General features: G+C 42.5%; 1 protein-coding gene across 1 annotated transcript in view; it reads left to right on the plus strand.

Annotated features, from left to right (window-relative positions):
• Positions 1-1,734: 1,734 nt before the first annotated feature.
• Ism1 (isthmin 1) overlaps positions 1,735-14,457 on the plus strand; it is an 83,465-nt gene continuing 70,742 nt past the window's right edge. Inside the window, exon 1 of the mRNA XM_051144745.1 lies at positions 1,735-1,872. Within this exon, the coding sequence (XP_051000702.1) occupies positions 1,735-1,872 (138 nt within the window). The remainder of the gene's footprint in view (positions 1,873-14,457) is intronic.

Here is a 14,457-nt window from a genome sequence, read left to right on the forward strand (position 1 = left end):
AGAGGTAGGAAAAAAAGAAAGAAAAGAGTGGAATGCCGGCAAGAAAGTTGTATTTATTTAAATTCATACACCTAAGGAGAATCTAAAGGATTTATCCAATAGTCCTGGGATCCAAATAAATGGAAATGTGTGACAAGAGCTGTGGGAACTCGTGCTCATGCTTGACTTGGGCTGGACTCACCAGGAGGGAAGGGCTGGGCTGGCGTTTGGGGGGTGGGGGGGGGGGGAGGCGGAGGGAACACAGTATAAAAGTCTCCAGCCTAACAGAACGCCCGCCACTCAAGCCGCTTCAGGAAAGGAAGGCGGGAGCCAGAGCCACGCCAGGACAGACGCAGTTCACTCTAGCATCGGAGGCAGGGAACCCTCGCTCTCCTGGTCCATCGCCCAGCGGTTCTGCTTGCCAGCAGCACCCACTGTAAGGCATGAGTCGCTCGCCCGGGACAAAGGCTGCAGCGCGGTCATGAGGCGGTGGCACAGTTGCAGCGGCTGCGTTTCGGCAGCCCCCAAGTCCCTTCCAGGCGCAGCGCCCCCAGGATGAGCCCCCGGACTCGAGCCTGCCAAGCTGAGAATCATTCTGCGCCCAGCTGACGTCCGAGCGCCTCCGCCGCGCACGTCGCGTCCCTTGCAGCCTCCCACGAGACACCTGCGCGCGTTTAAGCAGAGCGCGAGGACTGAATCTAACTCACACACCTTTCCGACACTCCGGGGCGCCGTAGGTGCATGATCTGCCTTACTCTGTGATCAGCTATCTCAGAGCCCAGCCGCTAGTGCCAAGACCCTTCCGGACTGACAGACACCTTGTCACTCCCCCCCAAACTCGCCTGCTCAAGACCAGGGCACACAGTGGCGTCGTAGAAACCTGGTTTGTCTGATCCCTCCTTCTCCAGCTCTATTTTGCCCATAAACTTTTCTCAGGTGGCCTAGGCGCCCCGCTCACGCCCGCAGCCCCAAGCATTAGTGGGAACAGAGCGCTAGTCCCTCCGCCACAGCGACCTCCGCAGCGCGCACTTAGCACAAGCGAGGAGGCGGACGCAGGCGCCGGCGGGGCGCCCCTAGTTATCCTCAAACGGTGACAACCTCGGTGACCCGGAGCCAGCCCATCCGGAGACTGGACCTGTGGGGCAACGAGGCCGACGACCCTAAGGAGCTCGGAGCGAAGAAGGTGGTGGCCCTTAGGGTGAGTGGCCCGGGGCAGCGGGAGCCGGGGAGCCGACAGTGGAGGTAACTCCCGGCGGCTACTGAAGTTCTCCTCCTTCTCCTCCTCCGCCTCTTCCGCGCGCTCCTCTGGCGGCGGCTCCCGCTCCAGCTGCGGCACCGCGGCCACATCTGGGGCGCCCATGTGCGCTCGGGGGCTCGGCTGCGCCTGCCCCGCCGCCGCCCCCGCAGCCCCCTGCCCGCAGGGTGGACCCTGGCCGGGCCTGGGTCGCGGACCGTCCCGAGTCCCCATCGCCGCCTCTGGACAGCGCCGGGGATTGCTCGGCCACCAGCTTGGACGTCCCCAGCCCCGCGGTGGCTCCGCTGTGGTGTGGCGGCGGCGGTGGTGGCGGCTGCTCCTGTTCTCCCGGCCCCGCGCGTTCAGCCGAGCCCAGAACCAGCCCTGCGGGCCCGGGGAACGGGGCCCCGGCGGGGGCCGAGGCGGGAGCGGCGCAGACAAGCTCTGGGGCTCCGACTCCTCCTCCCCCTGCGCCGGCGCCGCCCGCCGCGCGGGGTCCTAAAGCCGTGCGACTCAAGAGGATGGTGCGCCTGGCAGCGGAACTCCTCCTGCTGCTGGGGCTGCTGCTTCTCACTCTGCACATCACGGTTCTGCGAGGATCGGGAGCCGCGGAGACGCCGGACGCAGCCGCGGGAAATGTCAGCGGGTCCCAGCTGCAGGTGAGTGCGCCGCCAGAGGGGGCGTGCGAGGTTGCGCGAAGCTGCGTAGCAGGCAAGGTACTAAGCGTGCCTGGTATGTGCCAGGAGGCCGGTCCTCCGTTCCACTAAAGAGCGCTTTTGCCTAGGCAACCCTGCTTAGGCAGAAGTGCCTGTGGTTAGAGAGTGGATGGGTGGAAAGGTTTACGAGCAGGCCTGCTACCTAAAGCACTCCTCAGATCTGTCACAGTTTTGGCACCAGGAAGGGGTGTTAGGCTTGCTAGGGGATGTGCAGGCGGCTGCAGGACGCTTTTGCTTCTGGGTGCCACCAGAGACTTAGTAAGGTGTCTGGAGGCAAGGAAGGATAGAGGTGGGGTAAGGCAAAGAGGTCTTCTAAATCTCCGAACTGTGTTTAGAAGAAAGAACTCTACTGGGTGTGCAAGCGGTGTCAGAGGTCAAGACATAACTTCTGGAGAATAGCCAAACACCCCAACCTTGCCTGAATAATTCCTCCCCCTTCTGTTCGGCTTTCCGCCATGCAAAGAGCATAGTCAAGATACCTGTGGGGATCTGGTCTGGAGTTACTTTTAGGACTTTTAAACTTGTAGCAGAGACTCTTTCCCAGTGACCACCCCCTTCAAAGGTCCCCTTAGAACCTTAGAATTGTGTTGATTCATTTCAGCTCCAAACGGGGGGCGGGGGGGAGAACTGAGGCCAAGGGACATATATACTAGGCGTTGAGATGCCAAATGAATTTTGCTGTCTGAGTAAAGGTTGCCTACATGGGCTTTTCTGCTACGACTTTGGAATGCCCTTCTCATGGTTCTAGAGATTTGACCGGTATAAACCGGGAGAAATGAGCCGGAATTTTCTTCAGGACACAACCAGGATTCTCCGATCTGCAAAGAAATCAAGCCAGACCTACTAAAACTACTAAATTTGCAATACTGAGGTTTTTTTTTTTTTTTTTTTTTTTTACCTGCTAATGAAAAGAGCATTTATTTAAACACATCTATATCAGGTATTTACTATTTGGCTGTTTTAAAATGTGTCTCAGGGTTTAGCCCATTTAATCTCATCATAAGCCTCATTACAAGACTACTAATCCCTCTGCCCTACAGATGGTCATACTGAGGCACAGAGAGATAAAAGACATGTTAAAATTTACATATTCCCACCTGTTGGTTAATTCTATCAAGGTTGCTGTCTGCCAGACTAAAGCAGTGCGACCATTACAAATGCAAACCAGGCCTGCAAGAGTACATGCCTCAAACTTAAGCATTCTCCGACGCTTCTAAAAACATTCCGACTTTGTAGGAGCCTCACATTACCCTTTGGGTAAACCTGTACAGCAACAGATATCTCCCGGGCCTAACTCTAAAGGGATAATCCTTAGTTTCTTCAAGACTTCTGGAAATCTTACTTTCTATGTGATGCTTTCTTTCCTCGTGGACTCATGAAACGCTGTAAAAGTGATGTTCTGTGGAAAAGTAAGCTTGGCAGATTTCTTTACGAGGTGCCTGCTATCATTAGAATAATCTCTGGTTGGCCTTTTCCACCCTAAGTTAATGAGAGAAGCAGCTGGTGGTGTTGGGTGGGGTTCTAGGAGGTCTTTCGCTGAAGAACAGACCCCAAAAGGCAGAAGAAATGTGGGGTTTAGAAAAAGTTCTGCTGCTAGGAATATCTGGGGTCCTGAGTAGCTGCTAATCCAATAGCTTTCTGTTTGTCTTGTTAGAGTGCTCAGTTACAGAGCATGCAAAGCCCTCACTTAACCAAGCCCAGTGATGACGTTAGCAGCTTAGTTTGTAATTCTACTCTTTTTGTAATTTCTTCTTATAAACGTTTTATATTCTTCCTGGCCCAAGTTATTTCTTGGGCTCAAAGCAGTATGCCTCAAATGGACAGAGCCAACAAAACCTGCAAAACACATTTATCTGCCGTCTTCCGGATGCAAAAGAATGCATTTGCTAGCAGCAGGTGTTTTTGAAGGCAAAATTATGACCACTGAATTCTGGACAACTTTGAGCCCAACCTTAGATCCCATCTAAGTTGTTTGGTTCTGTGATGTCCATGCTGCCACAGTCCTTCTTAGTCCTCAGAAGCTCAGCGGATCCCCTTACAGCAGGAAGCAGGCACTGGTGAGTTTGCCTCAGCTGCACTGTGTTTGGAATCATTTAAAAAGAGCCGCCACACCTTTATTTAAGATCTAGCGACATGAACGGATCAAAGACATCCAATAAAAGTACTCCAAACAGCAACAACAAGAGCTAACGATTTAATTAAGTGCATTTTGGTATGACAAGCAACGCTCCTACCACACATTAACTTCTGTAACCTCAAAGAAAAGAACGTCAGGAGTTAGCTCTGTCGTCATCCCACTTTCAAGTGGAGAAACTGAGGTTAAGGAACTCACTCTAAAGCTGAAGAGCTAGAAGCGCCTTAACTTTTTAAATTTTCTTTTACAATGTAAAAATGTATACCTTATATTTTGTATATTGTATTTCAAATGATATATCCAAATTCCAAGTTCCTTGTAAACTCATAATACTGGCTGTAAAAGAAGGACAACTTTTTAAAAATTTTTTTTATTATTAATTTATTCTTGTTACATCTCAATGGTTATCCCATCCCTTGTAACCTCCCATTTTTCCCTCCCTCCCATTTTCTCCTTACTCCCCTCCCCTATGACTGTGCCTGAGGGGGACCTCCTCCCCCTGTATATGCTCATAGGGTATCAAGTCTCTTCTTGGTAGCCTGCTGTCCTTCCTCTGAGTGCCACCAGGTCTCCCCCTCCAGGGGACGTGGTCAAATATGAGGCACCAGAGTACCTAAGAAAGTCATACCCCACTCTCCACTCAACTGTGGAAAATGAGAAGGACAACTTTTAAACGCTACCTTTTCAAATGCACGTGTATAGTCTTGCTGTGCCAATACCAATACCAATACCAATACCAATACCAATACCCATACCAATACACACATGTCTATATAGGCATCTGTACTCGTGTCTATATGCAAATTCACTTAGAATCATCAACAAGATTTCTTTGGTAGTTCCCAGGAATTTTAGGAAATTGTTTTGATGTTATTGTCGTTGTTTTGTTTTGTGACTGTTTCATTGCTGCAGGTATGCTGATATGAGGTGGCAATAAAGTGTTCTGAGCACATAACATCTCTCTGTTGGCTAGTGGATCAAAAAATATCCAGTAATCCAGTGAGAAATTTTCAGTCGTTAACACTAGCTGTATAAAAATTCATGGAACTGTCAAGTTTATTGCTTTTTGGATGATATTTTATTTTATTTTATTGCTGGCATAACTTTATCTTGTATTGTCAGATACTCTGATTAGTTTTTTCATATGTCTTTAATTAAATGATAATGAGAAAACAATTACATATAATAAAAGCATCCTGGAAGACAGAACATTTCAAAATACATGCTCCATAGGCAATAACAATTACGCTCAAAATAATGCTAGCTCCTTATAAAATGGAATTCTCATGTATCATCTAATAAATCTCATTCAAATTTAGAATTGCAATTTTTAGTAATAAAACTCGACCTCATTAAAGCAGTGAGATTTAAGCAAGCTTAATAACCTGCCAAATCGGTTATTTTTACAATAGCATAAAGGGAAGCCAAACTCTGAACTTCAGTGAAAAGATTTTGTTCTTGATCTGTCTTTACGAGCAAGCATTCTGCCTCTTTATTTGTCTGTTACCATCAATAAAATGGTGTAGCTTCATGTACTCCCTGCTTTATCTGAGCCATATAGCACCAGAAGAAAAGCCACCATTGAGTGAGGTTCCTCACAGTGACTCCAAGGAATTGACAGTCATCTCCTTATCCTAGGTGAGTTCATTCTGAGACCTTGATGAAGGCTCGAAACCTCAGATAGCACCGAACCCTGCAAACACTGTTTCTCCTCTACCCACACACCTATGATAAAGAAAGAACAAAAGTTTTAAATAAGATAGAACCAGTATAATGATGTGCTATGAAAGATTTCATCACTTTGGCTAGTACAGCATGCCATTTAAAGCTTACAAGTTAGCTATTTCTCATACTTTCCAGTAAGTGTTTTTAGACTACATTTGATTGCTGATAACTAAACCCAAGGAACTGAACGCACAGACGAGGAAGGATCGGTGTCCATTCAACAGATGAGGATGTGGGGAAGTGAAAAGGTTGAGGTAACTTGCCCAATGCTACACTGCTGGGGTGGGGGAAGGGCAGGCGAGAAGAGTTCAAGCTCTCCTTTCCATCTGTCAACAAGATTCCTCCAGCTTTGATTCAAGTTAGTAGGCATTGATGATTCTTGTTTCCCAACTCGCATGCCCACTCTCCAGTCAGGCAATTGCTCTTATCATTGGAACCTTTGTAAGTGATGGATAATAGTCCCACTTCCCTACTGCTGTATGACAAACCACTCTGCAATTTAGTGGCTTAAATGCAGCCACAGTTTTATTTGTTCACGACTTTGTAGGGCAGCCTCTAGCTCTGGGCTCAACTGAGTGGTTCTTCTGTTCAACTTTCCCTAAATTATGTATGTATTTAAGCCCTCTGTTGGTGTAATGTGGATGAGGTAGTGTAATTACCTCATTCCTAAGTCTGGTGGTTGTTGCTAGTGGCTGTCCACCTGTTCTCTCCATGTATCGTCTCACCTTCATCTCCACACGGTGAGCTCAGAGTAGCAAGCAAATGAAAGCGGGTGTAAGACCCCCGTACCGAAGTGCACATTTTAGGGCCGGCTTTAATGCTCAGGGATGGGAAGCAGGTTCTAGTTCTGGTCGGGGAGAGCCCCCCAGTTATGTTACAAAGGCCTGGGTGAGGCTGAAGGAATTCTTGCAAAATACAATATTGATCTCTTCTTTCATGTGCTTTGTAATTGCCTTGGCCAGCTTGCTTCATTTCTGCTGCTTAGTGGCTTCGTTTGGCTTTCTTAAGTGTATTCAATTCCCAATCTCTGCCCTGATGACTTTTTTGTTAAAGATTATAAAAAATCTTTAAAATACGTTTTGTTCAAATAAGTTTGTAATACACTCTTTTAGAACAGCAATATACTTTGAAATTATTTATGAGTTTTAAATATATAACATTTTTTTTTTTTGCCCAAGGGGATAACCAGTTAGTTGCCTTGTCGAACTTGCTAAATGTTCCACTTTGTCATATACTGAGTTTTTCACATATAAATCTGCTTCTTCACATATCTATTCATGTACAAATATTACCTTATTTTCTACAATATAGTTATGTAATATGTTTTAGTAGGGTAAATATCCTATTTTATTTTAAGTTTGAGCCAGTGACATAACTCAGCAGGTACCAGCTCTTGTCACCAACTTGAGGATCTCTAAGGATATGAGTCAGCCTCAAGAACTCACATTTTGGAAGCAGAGAACCAACTCCCCATAAGCTCTCCTCTGACTTCCACAAAGCACACTGTGGTGTGGGAGTACACACACACACACACACACACCCCACTGATCAACCAATCAGTGTTAAAATCAATTCTTGGAATTTTATACTAAATATAGCCCAGTGAACTTTAGAGTTCTTTTGTTTTAAATTACTAAAACTTTACTGAGAATTATTTTAAATGTCTTACTACTTTAATTCTCCCAACTAGGACAGAAAAAAATGGAGGTGAAAAAAAAAATAGAAGTGTTTATTTCTTGAGAAAGATTTTATGTTTCTTTGTTTTTCAAATTTAATTTTTAATTGAAGCTAATGTTTCCATACAATATATTCTGATCATGGTCTCTCCTCCCTCAACGACTCCAAGATCCCCCCTCCCCCACGCAACTTTATGACTTCTTTCTCTCTCTGTCTAGAAAATGAGAAATTTTTTTCACATTTTTGTTTTATGGATTATTTTCTAGGTTTGAATGCTTTGGAGAATAGAATATTAGTTTTTGTTATGTTCATGAATTTTGTTCTGGAATCTAGAAAAGCTACACTTAGCAATACTTGCTTACAAATGTGAGTTTTCCCTTAGTGTATATATGGGAGCTGGTATTACACTTTGGTAGTGGTATCTTCTTATATACACTTATGGTAAGGATTCAATTTTCTTTCACTAGCACTTAAAGTAATAAAAACTGAATGTCAATTAAAATAATGTCAGAATGCTCTTAAAGTCCTCCTATGTTTGCTATCTCTTTGATTAGATTATGAGACTGATGCACTACCTACTGTGATAACAAGTCTCCTTTCTCTTTAATTAGAATATCAATCTATTCTAATTATATAATATTTCTTTAGCTGGTGGTAGTAACTTACATTTCTGAACAAATCATACGTTCCCTCCTGAGCTTTAGTTTTAATAGGATAAGGCTTATGCATAAGTATTTGTAACTGTTCCATGTTCCCTGTAGTGCATACTTGCATATATATACCATAAAATGTTTTACATAAGATCTATGGGGGCAAGGTTATTAATTTAATATATAGACCCTCTATACCTTGGCCTATCTGATGATTCCAGAAGCAATATCACTATGGTCTTATACTGCCATTGTTCCTTTTTCTCTTCTTGTTACCCTAATTCTGTTCATTTTTAAGTTTACATTTCTATAATTCATAGTGTTAGGACATAAATGTCTTTGGGGAGCTATAGTTTTATTGAGGTGAAATTTCTCATTAATCTCTTTTATTGTGTGTACATTCAAAATTTTTTGTTTTTTTTTTAATTTATTATTGTTACATCTCAATGGTTATCCCATCCCTTGTATCCTCCCATTCTTCCCTCCCTCCCATTTTCCCACTATTCCCCTCCCCTATGACTGTTCCTGAGGGGGATTACCTCCCCCTGTATATGCTCATAGGGTGTCAAGTCTCTTCTTGGTAACCTGCTGTCCTTCCTAAAAGGTACTCCAGAGGAATCTTCATACCTGATCTCAAACTGTACTATAAAGCAATAGTAATTAAAACAGCATGGTACTGGCACAGCAACAGGCTGGTTGATCAGTAGAATTGAATCGAAGACCCAGATATGAATCCACACACATATGGTCACTTGATTTTTGACAAAGAAGCCAAATCCATTCAATGGAAAAAGGATAGCATCTTCAACAAATGGTGCTGGTCTAACTGAAGGTCTATGTGTAAAAAAAAATGCAACTGGACCTATATTTGTCACCTTGCACAAAACTCAAATCCAAGTGAATTAAAGACCTCAACATAAAACCAGAGACACTAAGTCACTTAGAAGAAAAAGTGGGGAAGAGGCTGGAACATATTGGCACAGGAGACAACTTCCTGAACAGAACACCAACGGCCCAGGCCTTAATGTCAACCATTAATAAATGGGATCTCATGAGGCTGAGAAGCTTCTGTAAGGCAGGAGACACTGTCAAGAGAACAAAGCGACAGCCTACAGACTGGGAAAAGATCTTCACCAACCCTACATCTGACAAAGGTCTAATATCCAAAATATATAAAGAACTCAAGAAATTAAACACCACCAAACCAAATAACCCAATTGAGAAATGGAGCTTGGAACTAAACAGAGAATTCTCAACAGAGGAATATCAAATGGCTCAGAAATATTTAAAGAAGTGCTCAACCTCCTTAGTCATCAGGGAAATTTTTTGTTTTTAATGTTGTTACTCTGCCTCCATTTTGGTTTTTTTGGGGGGAACATTCATTTGGGTATAGTTTTTAGGGGGAGCATTTATTTGGGTATAGTTTTCAGCCCTTAGTTTCCTGCTTTTTCTGCTTTTACAATTTTGAATATCTAACATCGGTGAGCTTTGCCTCAATTTTCTTTATTTATGAAATCAATGTATTAGCCACTCATAATTACTTCATATTTGTTCTTCTCAGCTTTCTAATTGTTTCTTTTAACCCCTCCCCCACCACCAGCTTGACTGGATGACTTTTCACCCACCCCTCCACCCATGTCCCGCAATCTTGACTGTATGACTTTTCACCCAGCCACCACCCCCGCCATCTTGGCTGTATGACTTTGGCAAGAGAGCCAACCTCTCCTAATTATTTCCTAGTCTTTTCAAGGACTCACAAAATGCTTTACAAGCGATTGAAGCTTAAACAGCATTTAAATTTTATTCACTTGCCCTCAAATTAAGGAAGCTATGTGTCCTATTTCTATTACTTTGAAAATCTCACTAACACATTTTTGCTCATACGTTCCTATCAATGCTGAAAATCAGTCCATAACTGTAACCTACATTTCCCTGGGAAACAGGATTCTGATTCTCTTTCTAGTTTGTCATCAGGTTGTCTCTAAATTTTTTTATTATATTTTCTGAACTTTTAGTGTTAGAATTTTCCTTTTATCCTTTTTCTCCTGCTTGTTGCACCTGGTGATCAGTTGTTACCAGTTTGTGTTCTCAAGAATTATTTGGATTTAACTGGGAGATGTCTTTACTTCTTTATCTGCTGCTTCATAGATCTTGTATTTTCATCTTTTATGTTGCTAAATACATTCTTAAAAATGTTTTTAAAAATAGCTCATCCACTACAAAAATCTCCAAGAACTTACATTTTCAGATGCCTTTATTTGGTTCTTATATGGAATGCCAACTTGGCAGCTGGCTGAGTTATATGTTTACTCTCAGAATGTTGGAGATATTATTCACATTATTACACTATTTCATGTGTCCCAGAAAAAAAGTAATAGAACTTAGCATTGGGCTTTTGAAATGTGCTCGGCAAGGGTTCTGCTCCTGTAATGAACCATGGTCCCCCTCAAGGATGAAACTGAAGCCTTTAAGGTTTTTCTCTAGTCATGATGTTCAAAAGTTTTACCAGATTTGCTTAGATTTGGGGATCATCTCTGAGCGCTTTTCAGCAAATGGTGTGTATACTCTTTCCATGTGACACCCCAAGCTTGCGCGTTCCTCTGAACACTTTAGTCGTTTCTTTATTTATTCCCAGCACCCATGTGTTTCTGGGACTTGTATCCAAGTGCAAAGCTAAGACTGAGATTGCAAAGCCCATCCTCAATGGCCCCCTTTCCTCCCATGCTCGTGCAGCTGTTTTGAAAACTCGCTTTACATCCTGGCTGCGTCTTCAGTGACTTCCCTAGCAGCTGCTCATACTTGAGGTGGCACAGGTGCCACATGGAAATATTACATTCAGGCACTCTGAACCTCAGGACAAAAGGAAACAGTATTCACTTGGTCCTCCAGCTCTCCCCAAACTCTGCAGCCCCCCCCCTTCATCTTACTTCACCCTCTCCACTTCCTTCCTCTTTTTCCTCCCCCCCCCACCCCGTGCCTTTCTAACCTTTCCTTTCTGTCCAATTTGAAAAGACTTTAAAATAATGTATGATTTACATAAGATAAAGTGGGCAAATCCCAAGAGTTCAGTTGCCTTGTTGATAGTTGTGTGTGGCCATACAGCTGCCAACAGTGTTAGGATGCAGAGCATTCTCCATCACCCTAGAAGGCTTTCATGTGACTGTAACTTTGTAGACAATCACCCTTCTCCTGACACCCACCACTGCAGATTAGCCTTGCCTAGTCCTCACATGCACAGCATCATTCGTTTTTCTGTGTATCTATTATCTTTTACTCAATGTACTATTTTTGAGATTCTTTGAAAAATTATGTGTATTGCTAGATTTCCTTTCTTTAGTGTTGAGTGATAATCCAGTTACATGATTTTGTTTGTCCACTCCCCATCAAGGGGTGTTTGGAGAGTTTCCACATCTTTGTATAATGTAGGTAAGATCATGTTACCACCTTGTACAGTTCCTTTTGTGGACAAATGTGTTCATTTCTTATAAGTAGACTTCTAGTAATTAAAGCTAAACTGTTCTTAATACTATTTAAAATTTTTTTCTCAGGGACTAAGTTTTTTGGAGACCATTCCTGAAATATCTCACTTTTGGCTGTTTATAAAACACTATAGTTTTATTTCTTTTAATTTTTTTTTTAGAACAAAAAGCTCTACTGTTTATGTATGCTCTTAGTCATTTCCTTCAAGCCATGGTCTAAAAAAATATATTGATCTTTGGGGGTTGACATATATCCTGAAAATTGCTGTTAAGGAAGATTATATCTGGGGTATCAAACTTCCAAGTGAACCCCAAAATATCTTCTTCATGTCATTCAGATATTTTAATCTTCATCTTCAGAATACTCTTATTTTGTTATACCTTTGGGTTCCTTAGGCTATAACTTAATTCTATGTTCACTTTTTATCTCCCAAGTGTTTATAGGTGGGTGCCTGCTCTCTTTCCAAGAAATGTTACACATGGGTTTGACGATTATTATGTAACAGTCCTCTCTCTGCTCCAGTTTCAGTTGTCTGTTTCTTTAGCTTGTTTTCTTTGGGTTTGTTTTACAATATTTTAGTGCTTTCTTTGGTTCCTTTTCCCTCTCAGCTCCTAAGAGCATTCTTCTTTTGCTACCAACTCCTGGTCCAGCATTTTATAACTTGTGTTGGTGCTAATGAAGCCCCTTTCTTCAATGACAGTAAAGAATGTTTCTCTCCGTGTCTTAATCAAGATTCTCTAGAGAAACAGAACTGATATAATGAGATATATATAAATATATCATTTTGATATATATTTTTATACTATCAGTTTTTTTATATATCATTTGAAGTAGGATTTATTATATATTTATATTATATTATATTATGTAATAATTACATATAATTATGTTAGATATTATAGATAAGATAGATAGATAGATAGATAGATAGATAGATAGATAGATAGATAGATAGTTCTACCTCAAATGATTCAAGTAACTACTCAGAGGTATGCCCAGTAGCTTGGGTTTTCAGTCAGTCCCAGATGTAGTTGAGTTGACAACCAAGAACAGCCACCACAGTACCCTGCTCTTTTCCCCCATAACAGATTGTTCAGGGCCTAGGACAGTAGCATCTGGTTAATCTTTTATTACATGCATGATTTCAAATAAATGATAAAGGAGTTTCTTGTTGGGGGAAAAAGTCTCATTTTGCATCGTCTAAATCCTTACATAAGAAGGTCAAACAAAGCTGTGGGCATGAAATATATAAAATTGTCTTGTGGGATGAAACTATGTCTCAGAAGTTAAGACCATTTGCAGCTCTTGCAGAGGACCTGAGTTTGCTTCCCAGCACCCACATAGTAGCTCACAGACATTTGTAAATTCAGTTTCAAGGGATATGACACTGTTTTCTGGCCTCTATGGGCACTAGACCACCCACCATAGTACACATACATACATACAGGCAAAACACTCAGGTGCATGAAAGAAAACAAACAACTTATTGTCTTCTGGGCCTATCAGTCAAGAAGCAAGATCAAGTACTGTGGCAATCAGGCCAACACATTAATGTCCAGGGTTCCTCTTAGTGCTGAGAACTACTGTCCACACTAGCTGCTTTCCTAATAATATGCTCTTATGCTCCATCTCCTCCCTTCCCTTCCCTTCCCTTCCCTTCCCTTCCCTTCCCTTCCCTTCTAAGAATTCCTTGAGTCTTGTCCAAGAGGTATCTCAGGTTTGCTTTGGGAAGAATCAAAACATACTACCCATCAAATTATTAGTCATTGGGGTGACTTCTTGTCTAGGTTGCAGTGGAGTAGAACTGAAAAGACAGAACACAGTTCCACAAGACACCTCTTTGTTGTCAGTAACAAAAATAAAGTTTTTAAGCCTCAGAAAGGGCTGTGTGTTATGGGCATTGAAACTACTCAATTTCTCATATCTTCCCGCAGCTAGGAAAATTCAGAATAACAAAGGCCACAATTAGGTAAAAGCTGCAACAAATTCCTGGTGCTTAGGGATATGGGCTCGTTTTCCCTTGAGAAATTAACCCCTGTGGTCATTTACTGTTTTAAATGAGAGAATGAATAACGATGGAAACTCCTCAAAGCTCTGTGTGGTTATCATCTAATGCCTGCAAAAGCAGGGCAAGGTGCCCTGATAAAGAGCATCAACTCCCCAAAATAGACCAGCAGATGTCACTGAAAAGTTATTTCTGTAAACTGAGCAGAAGTGAAAACAGTAGGCTAACAACTCCTTCTTCCTGTTGTCCTTGACCTTTGCCCATCTTAGTAAAACAAATCAGCTTGCATAAAGTGCTGTCTGTGACTAAAATTGCTCTGTGCTTCCTGGAAGACACACTGAAGCAGAGCCCGTGAAACTGAACTCATGACTTCAAATTTGAGTTCTTGAGCTGCTGGACTTATGATCTGTACCAATAAATCTCCAGATTTTCAATGACAGACCTGGAAAAAATAATATAGACATAGAAGGCAATAGACCAGGCCAGACACTATGTATCTATTTTCAAACAACAAGATATGACTAGAATGTACATAAGGAATGCAGGAATCTGAAAACAATGTCATGCTCACTCCAGGCATTAACTTACTTCTACAGCATCCAAACAAAATACTCAAGTCAATGAAAATAATTCATAAACACACACACACACACACACACACACACACACACACACACACACACACACACACACACACGTAAATGGTTTTATTTACTCTGATGAGGGGATGAGATGAAAGCTGTACCCAAGATGTACAAGAGTTTCTTTTTCTGTTCTAACTATTCCTAGTCCTAGGCCTGGAAGCTTCTAGCCTCCATACAATCTAATCTTTTGCAAACCTGAAGCTTGAAGGTTTC

This window comes from Acomys russatus, chromosome 4 (genome assembly GCF_903995435.1).
Source record: "Acomys russatus chromosome 4, mAcoRus1.1, whole genome shotgun sequence".
Taxonomy (NCBI): Eukaryota; Metazoa; Chordata; class Mammalia; order Rodentia; family Muridae; genus Acomys; species Acomys russatus.